Genomic DNA, 22,313 nt, shown 5'->3' on the forward strand with positions numbered 1-22,313 from the left:
ATTTCTACAGCGGAAGACGGTGCTCAGGCTCGACCCTGAACGGCCACGGTGAGCTGCTTCAGAGCCTCTGTTTTCCCATCTGTTAAATGGGTGAGAACATTTTCTGCCTTTAGGGTTGTCGTGGGCCTGGTGCATAGTAGACTCACTGTGAATTCTAGCCTGGAGGGGCGGGGCTGGATGTCAGAGACCCTTCCCCACTTGCTGAAGAGCAGCCAGTGGGGGCTGGAGGGACAGTGGTGTGCTGGCAACCTTCTCCGATCCCGGCTGCTCCCTTGTTAGATGGTGATTTCACTAAGTACACAAATGAGATTAACAGCCCCAGCCATCTCCTGAGTTAGTCTTTGGAGGCTGTGAAGGGGTCTGGGGTGGGCCTGACCACGGGGGCTTTGCCCTGCCAGTGCCGAGGGACCCTCCCAGTTGGCCCCACAGCAGTGAATCAGGACTGAGGAGCCAGGTGGCAGGGGTTCTGTCATATTTTCCCAGAAAATAAATAATTCCCTGCTGCCAGATGGGGCGAGGGTGTGGGACGGGGAGACGGAAGCAGAAGCAGAGGAGTCTCTCCCCGGAGGTGGGCGCTGCCCCTGTGTCTCAAGTGCAGGGGCAGGCAGAGCACACATGTGCACACACCCGCACAGGCGCACGCACATCCGCACAGGCGTGTGCACACCCACACATGCGCACACGCCCACAGAGCGCACCCCGTGACATGCAGGTGTGGCTGCAGGCTGACCACCAGGAGGGGCCCCTCTGGCCAGTGTGATTGCCTCCACCGTCCTCTGTCTCTCCTGTCACCTCGCGTCTGCTCTGGGCCCCTCCCCGCACCGCTGTCCGTGTGTCAGGACCCCAGCCCTCAGGACCCTGCCAGTCCTCTGCTCAGAGCTCGGGCTGTGGCTCAGATGTCCCTCCTGACGTCTGGCTGCGGTTTCTCCTGCTGCCCGGTGCAGACAGTGTTTGCTGTGGGTCCTGGGGCGCAGCAGCAGGCAGCCAGCGGGGGTGTGCTTCCAGCCAGAGCTGCGTCTCCAGGTGGCCTGCTTCCTCGCTGCTCGTGAGCGTCATCTGAGGTCCCTTGTCACCCTGGCTCCCCCTTCTCACCCCCCCCCCCCAATCCCAGCCCCTGGAATCTGGGCTGCTTGAGATACTGGTCTCCTTGGCAACCGCTGCCGGAGAATTCGCGATCATAACCATTCTCGGGCTGCAGGGAAACCGCCCCATTCTGGCACCGGGGACGCTTCCTCCCTCCTTTCTTTCCCTGCAGCCTGGACGGTTCCCAGGCTGGAGGGCATGAGAAGGCCCTCCCCCACCCGGGCCTTTGGGTGCTGGAGAAACCAGGCTGGGATGAGCCTGTGGGGTGGGTAGAGCCACTCACCTGTCCCCATCAGGAGGAAGCAGACCAGCCATCCTGCGCCAGCACAGCACAGATTTCTATCTGAACGTTTCCTCATGAGCCACGTCGGTCCTCGGGGCCTGGAGGGGACACACTCTGAGCACGTGGCCGTGCCGTGAGGGGCCCCCGCGGTGGTGCTGGTCTCCCCTGTGCACCGTCCCCAACACCTCTCCTAGGGCGAGGGGTGGGAAGAAGGGCCCCTTCCTCCCACAGCTGTCAGGAGCCGAGACTGAGGGTCACGGGGTCGCTGAGGGAAAGGACTGTGGGAACACTGGCCATTTGCAGACCCCAGAGCACCCACAGGAAACTCCAGGTCTGCCCAGGGCCCCAACCGCTGCAGCCCAGGGGCCCCGCCATGGGCTGCAGGGCTTTGGTGACTCTCCCCTGTTGCCTTGCAGGAGGCTGGCCCCTCCTCCAGGCTCCCCAGGGCTGGACCCCACCCACGTGTCCCCATCACCAAGGACACTGTGCTCTGGCATCATGAGGCCAGAGGCAGAGCCCCCTACCACCTTTCTGAGACTCAGTGTTCCCCTGTGTAAGGTGGGTATGAGTGTGGATGTGGCAGGGGGGCGTGGCAGGGCACCCTTGTCACCAAGGTGCCTGCAGATGGGAAGAGGCCTGGAAAGAAGTGTATTCCCCGTTGCTCAGCGGCCTGCAGGGCCAGCTGGGGAGCGAGGGAAGGCTCTGGGATCTGTAGGAGACTCGAGTCCTGGGCCTGGGAGGCTGGGCAGGTGGGCGGCCTCTCTCCATGGGGATCTGCTTGTCTTTGCTGCGGGTGTGGGGTGCCCCACGTGGCTGCCTGCCTCCTTCCTCCTCCTCATGGGTGGGCAGGCCCCACCCCTTTCCCCCGCCTGCCGTCTGTGGCCACCTGCTCCAAAACCTCAGAAGCCGGGTGGCTTCTGCTCGGGTTCACTCTGCTCACCTGGTGGCCTAGGAACATTCACCGTGTCTGGCTTCGGGTTTTTCTTCTGTATTGCTGGTGTGGCCCTGGACATCCTAGTCCCTGCCTTCTGGGAAGGGCTCTGCGTCCGTAGAGCACGGCCGGGCCATTCTGGAATGTTCCAAAATGCCAGTCAGAGCTGCCCTCGGGAAGCAGGGCCGGGAAGGCCCGGTTGCTTTGGGACTTGGGCCTTCCCTTTTTACTTCAGGGTAATGTTTTCGTACGGTGTGAGTCTGAGTGTGGACTCCCGGGTCCCCCCACATGGATGACAATGGCATCAGGCCCATCAGGCCCCATTCTTTAGTCTGGTTGGACTTGCCCTCTGCTGAGTCCTGGGACCCCGTGTCGTCCCTTTCTCTGGACCACCCCTTCCTTTCTCCCTTCTTGGCCCCACCGATTCCTTCTTGCCTTTGTGGACACCTTCTCAGGGAAGCCTGCCAGATTTCATGTCTCCCCTGGGCTCTCTGCACCTCTGCCCTGGGCCAAGCTGGGCTGGGTGGCCTCCTTGCCGTGGGCTCTCCCGTCACCCAGGCCTCCGGGGTCCTGACCCAGAGCCCTGGAGTCTCCGGGTCCCCCATTCCTGGCAGAGGCACTGTGTGTAAATGCTGCTTCCCCACTGACTGAGTCGGGAAAAAATACCACCAGGCAGAGAATTATGAATAAACATAAGACACATGAGATAGCTGGACGTTTTTTTTCCAGCGCTCGGTTAATTGAATAAATTGTCTAATGAGCAAAGGAAATTAATTGTGGTTTTGAGATGTGACTGTTTCTTCGCGTGGTTTTGTGTGTGCCAGCGGGCACCGGCTTTGCCTTCGTCATCTGCTGTCCGTGCCTCTGCTCCGGAGTGGGGTGCGCGCCGGGAGCGCCCTCACCAGCCACGCTCCTGGGAGGGTCGTGTGTCTCTGCACGCGGTTGCCCATCTTCGGGGAGTGTGGGGCCGACTGCCCGAGATGCCCTGGGATCCGGCCGAGGCCCTGACGTCTGGGGGCTGCATGTGCCGGCAGGACGTCCAGCTGCAGGCGGCCGGGGGGCAGGGCTCGTGGCGGACCACGCAGCAGCCTCCCCACTGTGGTCTCTCCCCCTGGCACGTCCAGGGTGGCAGTAACACACGGGAGGGGTGTGGTGTGCGGGCCCCTGTCCAGCTTCCCCACACTGTGTGCTTTGTGCCCTCAGACCCCACCTTCAGCCTTTGGACAGACACCCTGGCTGGTGTCAGATGGGGCCTCCTGGTTCCACCTCTCGGGAACCGATGGGTCTTCTGCGCACCCGCTGGGTGCGGCCCGGACGCGGGTCTGCGGCCAAGGCCCTGGGCCGGTGCTCCTTGGAAGATCGGCGGTTTCTGTTTCGGAGCCAAGAAAGGGATGTTACGAACAAGGAGGATGAGTTTCATTGAGGGATGTCCACGCGGTAGCCGGTGTCCCCCCGAGAGCCTGGGGGCCGTCTCAAAGCCCAGGGCTGTTGAGGCAGGAGTCCCGGGGGCGCTGTGGGCGTGCGTGCGGCGTGCTTTTCCTTGGCCCCTCTGTGGCGGCCGCTGACACCCTCTGCCTCTGCCCGCAGCTTCCTGCTGGTTTTCTCCTGCCTCGTGCTGTCCGTCTTCTCCACCATCAAGGAGTACGAGAAGAGCTCCGAGGGCGCACTCTATATCTTGGTGAGCCCCCGCGGGTGTGCAGCCATGGAGGCTGTGGTCGCTGGTCCATCCCCATACCTCCGAGCCTCTGACCCCCCCCAACCTGCTCCTGCATGAGCCTGGCCTCCCCCGCAGAGACGCCCTCCCCCCCCCCCCCCCCCCACCACTGTGGCCCGTGCTCTTCCAGCTCCAGCCTGGTGGACCTGGGCCCCTTCCGGCCTCACCTCCTGACATGAGCCTTCTCGCAGCGTCCACCACGACTGTCACAGTGCTCCCACCTACTTCTCCCCACACACGGTCCACCCCACTGCCCTCCCTGTGTCCCCGCAGCATCTGACAGCCACCCCACTCCCCCACCGCTTCCCCCCCTGTTCACTGGAGCCTGAGGGCCCAGGCGGCCCCCTGGCCCCGAGGTGTGGGGTGTTTCCTGGCGGGCGTGGGCGTGGGACGGGGGTTGAGAAGCTGACAGCAATTGACAGGCAGGGGCGGGCGCCATGGCAACCACAGAGCGATGTCTCTGTTGCTGTTGGCGACAGAGGGGCCGCTCGAGGAGGCTGATCCGGGTCCAGAGTGTGGGACCCCTCCCACTGACACCGGCCCACACAGGCCGGGCCCCCCCACCCTAACTCCCGCTCAGCCAGGCTGGTCCCAGCCCTGACGCGGGCCCGGGGGTGGCTCAACGCGGCCTCTCCTGCAGGAAATCGTGACCATTGTGGTGTTCGGGGTGGAGTACTTCGTGCGGATCTGGGCGGCCGGCTGCTGCTGCCGGTACCGCGGCTGGAGGGGGCGGCTCAAGTTTGCCCGGAAGCCTTTCTGCGTAATAGGTGAGCGGGGTGCGCGTGTGCACGTGTGTGTGCACATGTGTGTGTGTGACAGGTGAGTGGGGGGTGTGTGTGTGTGTGTGTGCACGTGTGCATGCAGGCGGGGGCTGCCAGCTCCGGGAAGAGCTGAGTGTGTGTGGGCACGGGAGGCGGGCTGAGGCTGAAGCTGAGGACTGGCTCCTTCTGGAAGTTTCTCCCACCTGCCCTCTTGGCATCCGAGCCTGTGGTGAGCCCGGCCTGGTGGCGGGAGGAGGGGACAGGTGGCAGGACAGCAGCCGTGCCGGGCAAGGCTGGACTAGGTGGACGGCCGTGGCGTCCCTGTGCTGCCACGCGTCCACGTGGCTGGGGGCCCCGCCCTCATCTGCACCAGGCACGGAGGTGCAGGGGGCCGGCCCCGCCTCGAGCCGCGACGTCCCCCGCAGACATCATGGTGCTCATCGCCTCCATCGCCGTGCTGGCCGCTGGCTCCCAGGGCAACGTGTTCGCCACGTCGGCTCTCCGGAGCCTGCGCTTCCTACAGATCCTCAGGATGATCCGTATGGACCGGCGCGGCGGCACCTGGAAGCTGCTGGGCTCCGTGGTCTACGCCCACAGCAAGGTGAGCGCTGGCGCGGGGTCACAAGCCCTGCTGGACCGAGCCCAGGGGGCGGGTCAGCTGGGAACCAGCCCATCCCCTCTTCTGGGGGCGTCTTTCCATGACCCGGTCCGTCTGGTCGTCTCTCTCCAGAGCGGCTGTTCTGCGGCTCGCTCTGTGCTTGGTGGGTGAGCCTGGGTCTGTGCCACCCGGGCTCACAGCGGCTGCCCTGAGGTGCCCCCTGCCCCACGTCCTGGCAGGAGCCCAGCCCTGTGTCCCAGGCAGCCCCCATGAGGCCCACACTGCACCCCGCCAGCCCAAATGGCCTCCTTTCCTGTCCTTGTCTGAGTCCTGAGGCTGGACGGGGCGGGGGTCTGTCCCCAAGGAGGGCAGCCAGTGGGCATTCGGGCTGCCTGCTCCAGGCGTGGGGAGGTGCGACAGGTTCTCAGCAGTCCCAGATCTGCAGCGGGAATGCCTCAGGATTGTGGGGGTGCTCCCAGCGGCCGTCCTCTGGGTTTGGGTGAGCAGGTGCAGGGGCCACGTGGCAGAGGGACCACACAGCCAGGACCACACACACCATCCCTCCCGCCCCCGCAGCAGCCCTGTGCTAAGGGCCATGCGGCCAAGCAGGTGCCGGCCTGGGCTGCCGAGGGCTCTGTGGGGACAGAGAGCTGGACTGGGCGTGGTGCCTGCTGGGGCCAGGGAGCCAGGACGTGACCCTGTCTTTCAGGAGCTGGTGACTGCCTGGTACATCGGCTTCCTCTGCCTCATCCTGGCCTCGTTTCTGGTGTACTTGGCAGAGAAGGGCGAGAACGATCACTTTGATACCTACGCTGATGCTCTCTGGTGGGGCCTGGTGAGTCCAGGCAGCTGGGGTCATCGTCCTTCACTGGGGACCCGCTTGCTTGGCACCGCCTTCCTTGGGGGCCCTCCTCCTGCTGTCCCCCACCCCACCTCCAGGATGTGCCCCCTGCCCCCAGGGCATGGCAGAGTCACAGGGGCTCTCTGGCTGCAGAGGTCTCTCTGGGGCTGGGCAGTGGGCGGAGAGGCCCTGCCTGGTCACCCACCTTCCTTACTGGCCACCGGTGTGTGAGGCCTCTGTGCTGGAGGGAGGAGGGGACAGCCCTTCCGTCACACGGAGAGTCTGGAAAGGCGAAATCGAGCCCCTGGCCCTCCTGGGCCTCACCTTCCGGGCTGCCCGTCAGGGCAGGCAGAGAGTCTGTGGGCCCACAGCCCCTGCTCACAGCCACCCAGCTCCCAGGGCCCCGGAGCGCCCCTCCCCTGTCACCCGCCTCTTCCTGGGCCAGCCTCTGAAGGGTCCCTCCCACCCTGCATGGGGTAGCGCTGTGTCTGTGGCCCTGCCCTGTGGGTGTCATCCCCATTAGCTGGATGGAGCCTGGCCTGGCTCCTTGCCCGAAACCACGGATGTCCCCAGGCAGGGTGCTGGAATGCCCCGAGGGTGCCGGGCACTTGGCCTGGGGATGAGTGGCTGGTCCTGGGACCCCATGCCCCCTTCCACAAATGCTGGCTGCGTGGCCTTGGGCAGATACTTCAGATCCAGTGGCGAAAGGAATATGTAGCTTTTACACACATCTCAGTGAGAACTCACTTTATCCAGAATCATCTTATCGATTGCCGTGCAGCCTGGAGTCTGTGTGCTGTGCCCTAGCCGAGCGGGAAGGAGCAGGGTGGGCCGTGGGCCAGTCGCCGGTGACCAGGCTTGCCCTGCCCCAGGCCTTGTTCGTGGGCCATGGCCTTCCCATCTTGAAGAATGGAACCGAAACGGCTACTTAAGTGTTTTATCCAAGTAGTACTTAAACATGATGAATAGTGTGTGCGTGTTAGAGTGACCACGCAGTTCCCCACACTCCCTCCCCGCCCTCTGGGCAGGGCTCCTGTGGCTTTTCTTGGGGTTTGCCTCCATGCTCCCAACAATATGCTTACGCTGCTGTTTCCGGATTTAAACTTCAGACGTGAATTATTCACTCTGTGCTGTGACAGAATGAGGTGGTGCCCCGTCCCCTGTGCTCGTCATTCTTGGAAAATGTCCAGCCTGAGCCTCCCCTTTCTTCTGCCCTGTAGGCCTGCGCGGCTGTGGGGGACCCTCGCGGGGGTTGGGGAGTCTCCACAGCTCGTCCTGCCCAGGCCCGCCCCGATGCCCCCCTCGAATCTGCCCTCATTTTGGAGGAGCAGGCCGATGGCTTTCTGAGAGTTTTCTCAGACCCGGGCGTCTGCGAGGTCCCACTCCCACGCCCTCCCGGCTGTCGGGAGCCACACTTCCGGGATCCTCTCCCACGTGTTTCTGGAATGTGGCTGGGTGGGGGGGTTCTCCTGTGCACGTGAGCTACCTCGTTGCCCTCCCTCCGGGCCCAACGGGCCTCAGGATGTGTCCTCTTATCTCTGTCTGTCTCCTCACCCCTTGTCCGGCCCCGAGGAGGCGTCTGGAGCCGTACATCTCCGCCTGCTTGATTTTAATTTCATTTTCAAGATTCCTTTGTCATATGGATATGATTTCTTCTGTGTGAGGACCAAGGTGTCCGGCCACAGAGTGGCCCCGTGGACTCCAGGTTTCTTCCCACCTCCTGACCCTGAGCCCCTCCTCCAGGTCCTGCCCTTGCTCTCCAGGCTTCTTTGCACAACTTTGGCGTTTTTGCAGAGAGTGGTGGTTTGAAGCGTTTCCTGTCTTTAAAATACGCTTAGTTTATGTTAAAAATCTTAACTGTAATCCTCACACAAGGTGAAGATTCTACCAGGGAAGCTTTATGGTGAGAAGTGGGTCTCCTTCCTGCCCACACCCACTCCTGGCTGCCCTTCCTCATTACCTGTGACTTTCCAGAACTTTCTGCACTGGCGGGAATGGGGACGGTGGCCCCTCGCCTGGGCCTGTTTCTTGCTGTATGTAAACAGGCCCTGAAGGTCCTACCCCCGGGGCCTCCATTTACCCAGGGCGTCTCCCAGACTCATGGCAGGCCCTGTGCGGCACCCGGGGACAGCTTCCAGGGGCTGCAGGTGGGTGGTGACAGGTGCCCCTGTCCCCAACAGTGTGAGCCCATCCCCACTGGCAAGTCTGCTAGGGGCCACCTGGGGCTTGCTCCACGGGCAGCGGGCCCTCCTGTGTGCCCAAGCACCCCTCTGCGTGGGCGTTGCTCTCCCCGCTGTACAACAGGGCAGCTTGTGCTCCGGCCACACCTCTGGGGACCCTTCCCGTTCTGGCCTTATGTCACCTCCACACGTCCCACCACACGGTCCCCATCCTGTCCCCGTCATCTGTCCCCCGGGGCTCCTGCTCAGCACCGTTCCTGTCCAGCCCCTGACTCTGCACTTCCTGGCTGCTGCCTGGCCTTGAGCCCAGAGCTGCCCCCGCCTCCGTCCTGGGGGAGGCCACTTGACGGGTTCTTCTGCCCTCATGTGTGTGAAATGGTAACACAGGCTTCCGGTGACCCCCACATCCTGCCCTGGCACGTAGGGCAAGACAAAGGATCCGGAGAGTTCTGATGTGGTTGTTGCAGGGGGGAAGGATGGTGATGGGGAGCCTGGTCCCCTGGGCCTCGTATGGGTGGTGTGGGAGGGTGGTCCCCATGCCTGTCCAGCTCACCCTAAATGGTGTGGGAGGTCGCTGCATGTAAGACTCCCGGGGGCTTTGGAAGTGTCCAGCTCAGGGTTGCAGGTGTCCACGGCGGTCACTGCCAAGCTGGCCGAGTGACCGGCCTTGCCGCCCTACAGATCACTCTGACGACCATTGGTTATGGGGACAAGTACCCCCAGACCTGGAACGGGAGGCTCCTGGCTGCAACGTTCACCCTCATTGGCGTCTCCTTCTTTGCTCTTCCTGCGGTAAGTCCTGTGGCCCCTCTTGCCTTGGCGAGCCCCCGGGTGGCCACACGCAGCTTGGGGCACCTGTCCACTTGGGGTCCATGGGACGGGAGCGTGGCTGCCAGCAGGGTCCCTGGCACCCCAGGAGCCGCAAGCAGCAGGTATGGTGCAAGGACACCCTTTCCCGGGCTGTGCAGGCAGAGTGCGGGTGGCTTCTGTGAGCCTCCGTGGGAGCACACTGACCTTCCTCCAGCTGTGGCTTCAGACCCTGCATCTGTGGTCACTGTCAGCCCCTCCCAGCCCTATGGGATTGACCAGTGGGGTCCCTGTGAGCCAGAGCGTGCTTAGTGGTGATGAGGCTGCCTTGTCAGATCTCCGGCGGGGGGGGGGGGGGGTGTTTCTGGTGTCACCCACAGCTGGACAGGTCAGAGGGGTGGCTGGTGGGGACACAGCTGTCTCAGGTGGCTGCCACCCAGAGCTTGGGCTGCACTTGCTTCAGTGCAGGCCAACCGGGAGGGAGGGTAATCTGTGGGCCCAGCCCACTCCCACAAGGTGGAGGTTTTCCTTTACCCTAAATCCGAGTGTTTCTCCCCAGCATGGTCCCCAGGTGATGGGCGACTGAGGAGGAGGGAAGGCAGAGCCAGCGAGGCCCTGGGGTGTGCAGGCTGGGGCGGGGGTGGGGCTGTGGTCCCCAGCACGTGGTCTGACCCTGATGATCTGCAGGGCATTTTGGGATCTGGCTTTGCTCTGAAAGTTCAAGAGCAGCACCGGCAGAAGCACTTTGAGAAGAGGCGGAACCCTGCAGCGGGCCTGATCCAGGTGAGTCCAGGTGGCCCCACATGGGATTCCCGGGGCGCTCCTGGCACGGCCCTGCTAAGGGGGGGCCACCTTGGCCCCTGTGTCTCCCCTGCCCCGGCGACGTGCACGGCCCTTGTTCCTTTGCAGGAATGTGTTGGGCACAGAAGCCAGGTGCAGACGCCTAAGGCTGCAGTACCTGTAGTGACACCCGGGGGGGGGGGGGGGGGGGGGAAGGTGTGGCCGTCGTCCTGCGTGGGCCCCGGGCCCTAGACCAGGCGGTCACAGGTACCCCTGACGTGCCGCTCACGGGGCCCCTGCCGGGCAGGTGTGGCATCTCAGCTTCACTGCCCGCGCTCACACAGCCCCTCCCACTGCTGGGGTCACAGGGGCCCCTAGGGATCTAGCAGTGCCTCCCGAGCCTGAGCAGCAGGCTGCCCGAGGGGCCCCTCCAAAGCCCATGGGCGCCGGCGGACCTGGGGAGCCGTGGTCTTCCCAGGGGACAGCCTCCTGCGCATGCGTGCGGTGTGTGAGTGCGTACAGGCGGCGTGCGCGTGTGCGTGTGTGCGCGTGCGCATTTACCTTTCACCATAAAAGCTGCAAATGGCTATTTTTCAAATGCGAAAGAGCGTGAGGGACAAGGGCCACGGCCTCACCGCGCACGTGCACATGGTGCCGAGGCTGGAGGCCCTCTTAGCAGCCGCACGCCTGTCCCGCTTCCCCCCGTGAGTGTCCTGTGTGCCTGTCCCCCGTCAGGACTCAGGCAGTTCAGGGGCGAGGCTCGGGTGTCCACCCGGTGGACGGACACTGAGCTTGTGGGCGGGGCTGCAGGGAGTCCCCGTGCAGGAGTGGGGCGCCGTCACGGGCATGCCTCGGGGGACTGCTGGTCGGAGGGCGGTGCCTGGATCCTTCTTTGGAGGCAGGTGGTGGGACCACAGCCCCGCTGCTCGCGATTACAGGCTGGGACAGTTGCACAGCTGCGTAGCTGGTCACCTGGCTGCGATTCCCGGCGCCCAGACGGGAACAGACCAGCGGGGGAAGCCCCAGCAGAGGCTCGGGCCCTCTATGCTCTGGAAGTCTCCAATGGTCTGTGTCCTTCTGGCAGCTAAGGTGCCCGGGCAGGTGTCCACCTCATTGCCTTTGCACGTGGTCCACAGTTTGCCAGAGTGCCCCCCCCCCCCCCCCCCCACCGCCAAGGGAATGGACATCCTCCCTCGGAGGGCCTGGGACAGGCTCTGAATAGCAGCGGGACAGGGAGGGGAGGCATCCCCTGCCCTGTGCTGAGGTCCCCACAGGTGGGCAAGGTGCTCTGGTGTTCTCTGTGAATCCGGGTTGAGGGTGGGCCCAGACGGGGGCCTGGAGAGGGAGGGGCAGGAGGGACAGGACCCAGAGAGGGAGGGAGGGGAGGGCAGAAGGAGATGCCCCAGGCTTTGCTAGGAGCGTCCAGGAGGATGGAGAGGTTGGGAGGAGGTTTGGAGTGTGGGGTTTGGGAAGCCGGTCGGCCCTCAAGGGCAGGTGCGCACAGCGGCTGGCCAGAGGCCTGGAGTGGAGGGGTGAGGCCCTGGCTGGACGCAGAGGTGCAGGAGAGGAGATGCGTGTGCAGAGGATACCAGGCCCTGAACATCACAGGCAGGGAAGGGGGCAGCATGGGGGCCCCGAGCCGTGGAGAGCCCGTTGGGGAGTCCCCGGGGCCGGTGGGCAGGTGATGGGGAGGCACCACTCAGACTACAGGAGCAGGGGTCCGGAGCCTCTCTCTCAAGACCCTACGTTCGAGTCGAGGGTTTGGATTAAAGCTTAGGGACCAGGGAGGTCACTGGACGTGGCGGAGGACAGAATTCCGGCACCTCATTTCTGTGCCAAAGGCACACAGATTAGCAAACCTGTCCGGATCCTGTTTTGGGGACTCAGGAGCTAAATCAGAATTTTACAACAACCAGGGGAGGGGGTGCTTGTGAGCACAGGACTGTGGGCTGTGTGTGGGGTTAAAGGCACACACAGGCCTGCCCCTGCCCTCCGCCCTGGGGAGTCCCTGGCGTGGCCTTGTTCCAGAAGGTCAGCACAGGGCTTTGCCTGTGTTTTGTCCGCCTGGAGACCTCAGGGCTGGAGCAGCCCCGGGGCTGTGAGCGTTGGTAAGAAGGTAACCGCGGGGTAAATGTCAAAGCCGGCCGTGGTGTGCTTTTGACTTGTGACTCGTCTTTTGTTTCTTCACGTGATTTAAAAGGCAGACGCATAGGGCAGTGATCACAGATCCTTTTTTCTGGGTGCAGCGTGTAGAGATGTAAGGGGCTCAACACCAGGGGGTGGAGGAGAGGCAGGGGGTGGAGGAGGGGCGCGTTCGCGCGCCGTGGCAGCTAAGCTGGTTCAGACTAGATGCTTGTGTGAGACGCTCACCGTGAGGCACACGGTCGCCATTAAGAAAACAATTGCTAAAAATTCAGAAGAGGCTCAAGATAACCTAGCAGAAAAAGCGAGCACCGAAGGCAGAAACGAGGCGCTGGGAGCCCGCACGCACAGAGGGCTCTGTCCGTGACCACTTTGCACGTAAGTGCACCCCCCTCTCCCACTTGAAAGGCAGCAGTTGAGAGAACGGATTTGAGGTGTGCCTGGCGGTGTGCTGTCTGTGGAGACTCCTTAGACCCAAGGACAGCGACAGGCTGAAAAGTGCAGCAACGAAGACAGGAACCCCTCAGGGAACGGTGGCCCGAAGGGGGCTGGGAGGGCTGTGGTTGGAGCAGACAAAACACACTAAGGCAGACACTGTTAAGAGAGACCAAGGAGGTGATGACGCATTGACAAGAGTCCGACTGTGGGACAGGGGTAGACGTGTCCACACTGGGGGCAGAACCCCAGAGTATGTGCAGCCAACACCTGACAGAATTACAGGGCGACCTAGATGCTTGTGTAATAATAGCTGGAGATGTCAGCACCCCCCCCCCATCCTCGGTACAAGGACGCAGGATGTGGAGGACCTGCAAATCCCCCCAGGGCAGCCCCCCACATCCTGTCAGCCCCACGGGAGTATTCCCCAGGATAGACCATGTCTTAGGCCCCCAAACAAGCCCCCAAACTGTGATGTTGCAAACCTCCAATGGGAAAGAATGTCTCTGCAACAAATGGTGTTGGGACTGCTGAAGATCCAGTTTTGAGAGTGAAGATTTACTTTCATGCAGAATTTACTCAAAATGGGTCAAAACCTAAATTTGAGAGTCGAAACTATACAATCCTTACAAGAAAATAGGTGTAGAGCTCCATGGCTTTGGTTTCTCAGATCTGATACCTGAAGCCCAAGCAGAAAAGAAAAATACGTGGGAATTTATCCAAGTTAAAACCTTTTGTGCCTCAAAGGACACTGTAGAGGGAGTGAGAAGCTAACCCACAGAATGGGAGAAAGCGTTTGCAAATCCTGTTTCCGGTAAGATTCTGGTATCCAGAACACATAAGGGGGCTCCAGCAATTGAACAACAAAAAGACAAACCAATTAGGAGATGAATTCGGACAGACGTGGCTCCAGAGAAGATGTCCAGGTGGCTAGTCGGCACGTGAAAAGATGCTCCACGTCGTTCATGAGAGAACCGCGAGTCAGAAGCGCCTCAGGCGGTGGGAATGTGGTGGGAGCGGAATGCTGGCGCATTGCTGGTGGCGGGTGCAGGGGTGCAGCCCCTTGAGAACCCTGGGTGGTGCCTCAGAGGGGTAAGTGCGGCCTTACGTCACAGCAAACCCCCCAGGTGTGTACCCAAAAGAACTGAAAACATGTTCAGCCAACAACTTTTCCACAAACGTTTGCTCCTGGGGGATTCACAGCAGCCAGAAAGTGGAAACGACTCGAATGTCTGCGAACAGACGAACAAAATGCGGTGTTTCTGTGCCGTTGAACGTTATTCGATCATTAGAACAGAACGCTAACACTCACTACGACGTGCACGGGCCTTGAAACCTTCGTGAAAACAGCCGGTCATGAAAGGCCACGTGTTGTGTGGTTGTGTCCAGGACAGGACGCCGTAGAGACGGGTGCAGGTGATGCCCGACGCCCCCGCACTGGGGCGTGTGCCTCTTTGGGGGGATGCGAGTGTGGAGCGAGATGGGGGTGGTTGCACGGCAGTGTGAGTGGACCTGTTGCCCCCGGATTGCGCACTTTGAGACGGCGGACCCCGTGCTCTGTGTATTTCGCCACAATCGAAAGGAAAGGGAACGGGAGCCCAGGCCGGGCTGAGGCTGGGCCACTGCACTGGGGAGGGTCCGGCTGTGTGTCCCTGGCTCTGCCCCTGCCCCCCGGCTCCTGAGTCACCCCCCGCCCGCACCCAGGGTGGCATCCCCATCAGGCTCGGGGAGTGCAGGAGCGGCCACCGTGGCAGGTCCCAACCGCCAAGGGTCGGGTGAGGCGGACGACGAAAGGCTCGCTGTAGACGGGCTGCGAGCGTGACCTGTGGTGGCGTGTGCCCCTTCTCCAGAGGGTAAACCGAGGCGGGAGTGGGGCCGGACAGGGCCCGGGCAGGGGCGAGGCCCTCAGGGGCATGGGCATGGTCTGACCCTTGCCCGCTTCCCATCCGCAGTCCGCCTGGAGGTTCTATGCCACCAACCTGTCTCGCACAGACCTGCACTCGACGTGGCAGTACTATGAACGCACGGTGACCGTGCCCATGTACAGGTACCGCCTGCCCGCCGGGACCCCGCCCCACGGCACACCGCCTGCTTGTCATCGTGTCTGTTCTGAAGCCCCATTTTTTGGTTGTTCATTATTTTAATTGAGTTTTCCTTTTTTTTTTAAACAACGTGTGTACTTTCCACGGAGTTCTGTGTGTGATTTATTTCGCAGCATTAATTTTGTTCTTTGTTTTATAGCTCGTGGCTCTTACTTTCCACCTCCACCCACCCTTTGCTTCCCTTCCTTGCTGTGGGTCACGTTATGTTGTGAGCATCGTGAAGACAGGCCCCTCCCGAGAACTCGCGGAGGCCCGCGGCCTGGCGTAGTGCCCACCAGGGCGGGCCCCGGAGCTTTGGAAGTGAAGGGTAACCTCTGTCCTTCAGCGAGGACCAGGGTCTCTGTGTGGGGGAGGGGCCACATCGAGCCTGTAGGAGCAGGAGTCCCCAACAGCACAGAGCACACAGACGCTCGAGGGCGCCCTCGGGTGGGACAGAAGGGCCGGAAGCCCGCGCTGGGGGCAGTTGGTGGAGGCAGCGTGGTCACCAGCAGCTGGCAGTCCCGGCCACCCCCAGGATTTGTCTGTGCTGGGCTCTGGCTTAGAACAAGGTCTGAGGCGAGGGGGGCTGGGGACCCTCGGGGCAGACATTGCCCTGCAGGCCCATCCTTGCCTGGGGCGGGGTGCGGGGGCGAAGCTGAGCCCGGGGGCGTCCGAGCCCCTGGATGTCCCTTACCTGTACCTACTGGTGTCCAGCCAGGAGCCCTCACCGGAAGAGTGGGCTGGGCTGCCAGAGCGGGTTGGGGCTCTGGGCTGGGACGACGTCCCCCTGGGGATCCTGAGGTAGCGATGTCCAGGCAGGGTACCACCGCCCCGCTCTGTCACCTGGGCAGAGGCCGTGGCCCCGCCCCTCCTTCAGCAGCCACGCTGGCGGGCACTCTCTGGAACATCCCCCTTCCCCGGGAGTGCTGAAGGCTCTGGCTTTCCCGGCACAGTCCCTTGGGCCTGAGTGGGCCGACCCTGGCGCTAATTTTCTTTGTTCTGTTGTTTCCCCCACTTTCCTCAACCATTTGGTTAATTTTCTTTTTCTTATCCCGTTCTTTTAAAATTTCCGTTCTCTTCCCTTTGTGTGTGTGTGAAAACACTTGAAAGCTCGCAAACTCAATCCTACGGGGCCTCCAGGTAGGAGATGCATGGGACGGACAGCGTGTGTGGTGTGGTTGTTCTCTGTCTGGGACGGTGCAGGGCCGCCCCGGCCCCCGGCCCCCGGCCCCCGGCCCGCCCCGGCCTGCAGCCCTGTACCCGTGCCCAGCCTGTGTCCCCCACGCCGGGCGCAGGCGCTGCCCTGGTCCCCCTGTGGCCTCCCTGCCTGGAGCCCGGTTCCCCCCTTGACTGGTCCCCTCCCCTGTCACCTGCTTTCTCCGGCTGGATCCGTCTGTCCTGCCTTGTCTTCTGTTCCTCGTCCTGCTTCTGCCTCGTCTCAGTAGCTGAGCCCCTCCCCGCCCTCCCCCCCTCCCCACTGGCCCCATGTGCAGAGCGCAGAGCGCAGAGCGGGTGGACACGGCTTCTGCTGTCCCAGCCAGCAGTGCTCCCTCCCTGGACCCGGGAGGACCGTGAGCGCTGTCCCAATTGCTGTGTCTGCACGGGGTGGGGGTGGGGCTCTCACTCCCGCTGATTCCCTGTGGGATGGGTGGGGCATCGGGCACAGGCCTGCGGACCCAGGGCCCACCCTCCCTGTGTAGACCAAGCCTGGGATCCCCCTGGCAAAAGCTCTTGCCTGTGGTGCCCTGCGTGGGGACTGATTGAACGTTCCAGAAGAGGGGGGTGCTGTGGGGGCAGGGCCGGGCAGCCCCCGAATCCCACAGGCATCTCCACCCCAGCACCTGCCCTTTACTGGCCGTACACCCCAGAGACCTCGCCCAGAGGAGAGGGTGGGGGGGTCAGTGTACATCCCCCCGCCCCCCTGTGTACTGACCCGTCGCTGCCCGGGCAGTTGGGGGTTCCCTGCTACAGGCCTCTCTCCTCCCTTGTCCGTCTTGTCCAGCCGGTCCCTGGCCCCCGTCTGGAGCAGCCTCTCCCCGGCCTGGGTGGTTGGAGGTGTCCTCTTGGAGCTGGCTGACCCCCGGCCAGCCGCCACTCTCTCCTGTGGGGCATCCCCTCATGTCCCTACTCCCGCGTCCTCCACAACCGCCCTCAGCGTCATCGGGGCTGTGTGCTGCGTGCACGTCCCTGCCCATGACCCTGCCCCTCTGTGTTCTGTCCCCTGCTTCTGTGTCCAAGGCATGACGTCCTATCTGCGTATCTGTGTGTCCCTGAACTTGGACCTGCGTGTGTGGGGGCCGAGTGGGGGGTGCTGTCCAGGGTCTCTGCTCCAGGCCCAGGGGTGGGTGCCTGAGGGGCAGTGGGGAGGCCAGTTCTGTCCCCATGTCCAGTCCTGGGGCCTCTGCTGTGCCCATGCCGTGAGCCAGCCTGACTGCCCACATACCTCCTGCTTCGTCCTGACCCACTGGGACTGGGACAGCCCTGCGGGGAGGGGAGGGGAGGGGAGGGGGGAGGGGGAGCGAGCTCACTGGTCTCCCCTTCGCAGCCAGCTCTGAGGCTGTGACCTCAGACCAAGGGCAGGCCGCCCTCAGGGAAGTGTGGCCGGACAAGGAGGGGTGTGGAGAGGCCTGGCCGTCAGCACAGAGGACTCAGGGCAGCCAGCAAGCCTACTGTGGAGGCACGGGGGAGCCATTGAGTGACGTCACGTGAAGGCGGGCGGTGGGGGGTGGGGGGGTGGAGCGGATCACACCTGATAGCGGGTGAGGGCTGAGCCGGAAGTGGCCGTGCCCTCCACACCAAGTAAAGGCTCCGACGCTGATCCTTGACCAGGGCCAAGGGGGGTCTGGACGGGGCAGTGGTCCCCAGGGTCAGGAAGGACAGGGGCTGAGGACAGGACAATAGGGATGGGGGCTGAGGCTGGGTGGGGGTCTTTGAGCATGGTTTTAAAGGAGTGGTTGGGACTCCACTTGAGGACGAGCAGGGGTCACAGAGCTGGGTGGGGAGGCGGTCACAGTGCAGGATGGGGGCTGGGTCAGGAAGGAGCAGGGGCGTTTCCTCCTTATGCTGAGATGAGAAATGTGTGAGGGCAGAAAGTGGTGAGCTCCCGAGTCAGGGGAGGGTGGGTGAGGAGGGACAGAACTTGCCCCAGGAGTTGGGAGGGGACTGGGGTCTTCCCCCCCCCCCCCCCCCGTTAACCCCTCTGGTCCTGCGGCTGGGGTTGGGGAGGCCCGAGGTCCCCCAGGAACCTGGCAGGATTTACAGATCTCTGCCTTGGTGTCAAGGCGGAGACTTGACTGTCCCCTTGGCTCCTGTGGAAGTCCTGCCTGGAGCTGCCCAGTGGCCACATGGGCGAACGCCCACCTGCGGGCGGGGGCTGGGCAGCAGGCTGTCCTGGGTGGGCGTGGCCTGGTCTGGGAAGAGGGGGCTTGGAGCAGAGCCTTTTCTTCCAGCTGTCCAGGCCGCCCATCTGCAGCGGGCTTCTCTCTGCCCAGCAAAGCCCTTTTCTGTGACCTCGGTCCCTGCCCTGGCTTTGCAGGGAGGGATCTGGGACCACGAGTATGTTGGGATGCTGTTTGCAACGGTACTGCCCCTCGGGGGTGTTCAGGGATTGGGAAGGGAGAGGAGACAGTACATGGCCCCCCAACCTGTCCTCTGGTGCCCTTCTAGACCCTCCCCACACTCTCCATGGACGGCCCGGGTGCTGTTCCTGCCCCCCTGCCGTGCATGTTGCTCACTGCCCGCCTCCAGTGCCACAGACCCCAGGAGAGGTGTAGCCCAGAGAGTGTGGGTGGCCCCCCAGGGCCACCACTGCCGGGGAGCCGTCCCCTCCCTCTGCCTGGGACAGGCCACACCCACGCCCCCAGCATTAACACCGTAGGTGCCTGTGTGTGCAGTGGACGCTGGTGAGAGCAGGGGTGAGGGTCCCCCAGGCCTAGGCGGCCAGAAGCTCACTGTGCCTCTTCTCACCACAGACTGATCCCGCCGCTCAACCAGCTGGAGCTGCTTCGGAACCTCAAGAGTAAATCTGGGCTCACCTTCAGGTCAGCAGAGGGCGCCTGGGCTGGAGCTCAGGGGGCGGTGGGGGGGGGGGGGAAGGTGGGTCTCAGCCCTCCTGGGGGTCCTCGGTGAGGGGCAGGCAGCCACAGGAGGTCCCCGGCACTGCTGGCCACGGGCCCTGATGGTCTTGGTGGTTTCCAAAGCTTCTGCTGACCTGGTTGAGGCTCCGATCTCCAGAGGGTGGCCGGTGTGGGGGGTGGGCACAGAGGGTGCTGCTCCGTGTGGGGCCAGGGGCTCCTCCCGTGGCTGGCGTGCCAGCCCCAGGCGGGGGAGAGTCCGTCCCTACATCTCTCCGGAGCAGCGGGCGGACGCACACACTACGGTGCCCGCTGGTTCTCTCGTAATCCCCCCAAATCTGCGACTCGAGTGCAGGGGCACAGAGCCGGGTGTGTGGAGGAATGGCCGCCTGGGCCCCCGCGCAGAGGGCTGCCCTGCGCGGCTTGCCGCCTCTGAAGAGGGGTCAGCGGGGTGGGCTGCCCGTAAGGGTTGAGCGGTGGCCCCCATCCCCTGAAGGTGTGTCTGCGCCCCGGAACCCGTGAACACAGCCTTCTTTGGAAAAAAGCTTTGCAGGTGTTACTATGTGAAGGATCTCAACATGAAACTATTCTGGATTAGCATGGGCCCTAAATCCCAAGACAGCGTGCCTGCGTGAGGGGAGGCAGAGGTGGGAGGGATGTGGCCAGGGGCCCAGGATGCCTGGGGCCACCAGGAGCTGGGAGAGGCAGGAGGGACCCCCCCCCCCAGGCCCTGCCCAGAGCCTCAGGGGAGCTCGGCCGCCCCAGCTCGACGGAGTAGCTCTGTGTTGTGTAGGCTGCCTGGTGTGTGCTCCTGTGCGGCCTGGCGGATGAGTGCAGGTCTGTAACCAGACGTTAGGAGCCTGTGGCACTACCCACAGTGCCTGGGATGGGATATGGGAGAGGACGGTCTGGAAGAAATGGAAAAAAGACACAGGAAAGTCCTGGGTTCCCTGGAGGAAATGACTGACGGGAAACACGGCCGTGGGGGTGGTTCCAGTAAGAGCTCCGGGGAGTGAGGAGCGTGGCGGGGACGGTCTGGTCAGGGCACAGGCCGCTGGAGGGTGCCGTACGCGCTGCTGGTGAGGTCTTGCATGGAAATGGGGATCGCTGGCTACGGGAGGAAGGCCACTCTTGTCACAGACGGTGGCAGACAGGCCGAACCTCATGGAAGACACTGTCTGGGGCGGTGAGGGGGAATTGAATCAACCTCAGAGCAGAGAAGCCAGTGCCTGAAGACTCGGGGCCGTGGCCCCGTCGAGACCGCGGGGGACACAAAGTTAGGAGATGCGCTCTGGAAGGAGGGTCGTGGGCGGGGACAGCCTTGGTGGGAGAGCTCCGTGTGTTGACGGGCGGGTCTAAGCTCTCTTGGCAGAGGCGGTAAGGTGGGTCACCCGGGAGAGAGGTGTGGGAACCCTCCTGCACAACTGCCTGTCCCCGTGGCGTGTGCGGGAGGCCCACGCGGCTGTTAGGAATTTATAGCAGCGTGCCCTGGCGGGCAGGGACAGACAGACTGAGCGAAGGAGGGCTTGGCAGTCTGGGGACCCGCGGGCAGGAGACAGGCTGATGGAGTTCCCCAGCCACAAACACGCTGGGCCTTCGGGGCGAGGGGATAACGGCTGGGGCCCGGGCGGGTGCGGGGCGGGTTCGGGCCGGGGCCCCTGGAGACCACCGAGGCTCTTGTGACCAAGAGGGGTTTCCTGCTGGGTCTCAGACCTTGGGCACTGGTGACCCTTTATGCCTTCCAACTTCTCCCTGTTTGGGTGGGCCTGTCTGGGCCTGTCTGTCCTGTTGTATTTTGGGGACAGATCACTGGTTTTCTAGAGTTGACGGGTCCCCACCTGGAGAGGACTTTTACCCAAGTGTGGATCACATGTGGTTTCCTCGTACCTGGCCCAGATGAACGAGACCCCGCGATTATGGGTTCTCTGAGCTACTGAGCGTTAGTTGAGAGTTGGACGTAGGGCTGATACTGTCATGGGTTGAGACTTTGGGGTGTTGGGGTGTAAGGTGGACATGAATTTTGGGGTGCTAAGGCACAGACCGTAGTGGGTTTAGTGGTGGCCCCCGGAAGATGTCCATGCCCTTGAACCGTGAGTGGACCTCATTTGGGAAAGGGGGGTTTGAAGAGGTAGCTAAGGATCTCAAGGGAAGGTCATCCTGGATTGGGGTGCCCCTAGACCCAGGGACACGTGTCCTGGAAAGACCAGCCACAGAAGAGAAGCCCTGTGACAGGGAGGTGGAGACTGGAGGGACACGGCCACAAGCTCAGGAGTGCAAGGGGCCCCCAGGGGCTGGGAGAGGAGGAGGGACCCCACGCCCCGGCCCCAGGCGGGGAGCTGCGGACCGACACTTGGATTTCTGACTTCTGGCCTCCAAACTGGAAGAGAAGCTCCCGTGGTTTTAAGCCGCCAGATTTGTGGGTCTTTGTGATACCGTCACCGGAGACTCACCGCGCGGCTCTTGGCGTCTGAGCTCCAGGGCGGCTACGGGACGGGCACGAGGGGTCCCACGGAGGCCTCTGCACCCCGCGTCGCTGGACTGTGGGCGGTCTGGCACCCCTCCCGCCTCCTCTGGCGCACGGATCCGCCAGCCACAGCAGGACGGTACCTGTTCCGCCAAGACTGTGGACACGCCCCGAAGAGCCCACTCGGGTCACCTGCGGTTGCCCCACGATTCAGCCAAGGAAAGTCCAAGCCGCCAGCCTTCCATTCAGTTCACGAAGAGCGTGGGCCCTGGAAGTCACCTACCCCCAGTAAGGGTGCGCTGGAGAATTGCCCTGGGCCGAGCCAAGCACAGGCCCGGGACCACAGCCCCGTGGCCTCTCCGCTGGGAAACAACACGGAGAAGAGTGACCCCAAGAAGCCACAGTGGGAGTCAGAACTGGGGCAACTGTCCGTCCCGAACCTTGGCTGTGGAACCGGAACCCTCTGGCGTTTCCATCTACGCTCACTTAGTTAACGTTGGTGGTTCTCATTAAAACGTGTGCCCCTCACATGGGGCCTCGAGCACTTCCAGAATTCCCTCTTTCCTCCAGGACCTGCCTCCTCGGGCCCTCCAGGGGTTCTCGGGGCGGGTGGGCCTGAGGTGGGGCTGGGTGGGGCTGGGGGGCGGGTCTACTGGGCCCTGCGTGGGGTGGGGTCCGCCTGACCGACCTGCTGCTAACAGTCTTGTCGCTTCTGTTTAAAGGAAGGAGCCTCAGCCGGAGCCCTCTCCAAGGTCAGTGCCCGCTTGCCCCCCGCTGCCCCGGGTATGCTGCCGTGCGTGGGGGCTGGCCCCTCCGTGTCTGTGCACTGTCATCGCGGGCCCTGTGCCCACGTGTGGAACTGTGTGTCTGGACCCTGCCGGCCACGCTGTGGGCCCTTAAATCACTTTGCCTGTGCTCAGCACCCCCCGTCCGCCCCTGGCCCTGAGGCAGGAGACCTCTGCGAGCACCCCTAGTCCAGGGTAGGGCCAGACGCCCTCTCCCTGCCTCGTGCCTCTTTGGTGGAAACTGAGCCCTGGCCCTGTGAGTGTTTGCCTGTCCGGCCCCTGCAGGTGCCGCCTTCCGGTGTGCAGTCAGGCAGGTTAGAGACGGGGTCGCCCCCAACCCCACCGTGTGCGGGGA

The 22,313-nt window shown here is 63.2% G+C and overlaps 1 protein-coding gene across 22 annotated transcripts in view; it reads left to right on the forward strand.

The window, feature by feature from the left end:
- Positions 1–22,313, forward strand: part of KCNQ2 (potassium voltage-gated channel subfamily Q member 2) — a 52,415-nt gene that overhangs the window by 11,832 nt on the left and 18,270 nt on the right. For 16 of the 22 annotated variants that reach the window (XM_027046486.2, XM_027046489.2, XM_027046502.2 and 13 more), the window contains exons 2-11: positions 3,885–3,975; positions 4,652–4,778; positions 5,198–5,373; positions 6,080–6,205; positions 9,073–9,183; positions 9,886–9,981; positions 14,508–14,602; positions 15,747–15,776; positions 18,608–18,676; positions 21,896–21,925. In XM_027046486.2, coding sequence (XP_026902287.1) covers positions 3,885–3,975; positions 4,652–4,778; positions 5,198–5,373; positions 6,080–6,205; positions 9,073–9,183; positions 9,886–9,981; positions 14,508–14,602; positions 15,747–15,776; positions 18,608–18,676; positions 21,896–21,925 — 951 coding nt within the window. The remainder of the gene's footprint in view (positions 1–3,884; positions 3,976–4,651; positions 4,779–5,197; positions 5,374–6,079; positions 6,206–9,072; positions 9,184–9,885; positions 9,982–14,507; positions 14,603–15,746; positions 15,777–18,607; positions 18,677–21,895; positions 21,926–22,313) is intronic. The other 6 variants (XM_027046499.2, XM_053199719.1, XM_053199727.1 and 3 more) reach the window with 1 other exon arrangement.

Source organism: Acinonyx jubatus, chromosome A3 (genome assembly GCF_027475565.1).
Source record: "Acinonyx jubatus isolate Ajub_Pintada_27869175 chromosome A3, VMU_Ajub_asm_v1.0, whole genome shotgun sequence".
Lineage (NCBI taxonomy): Eukaryota > Metazoa > Chordata > Mammalia > Carnivora > Felidae > Acinonyx > Acinonyx jubatus.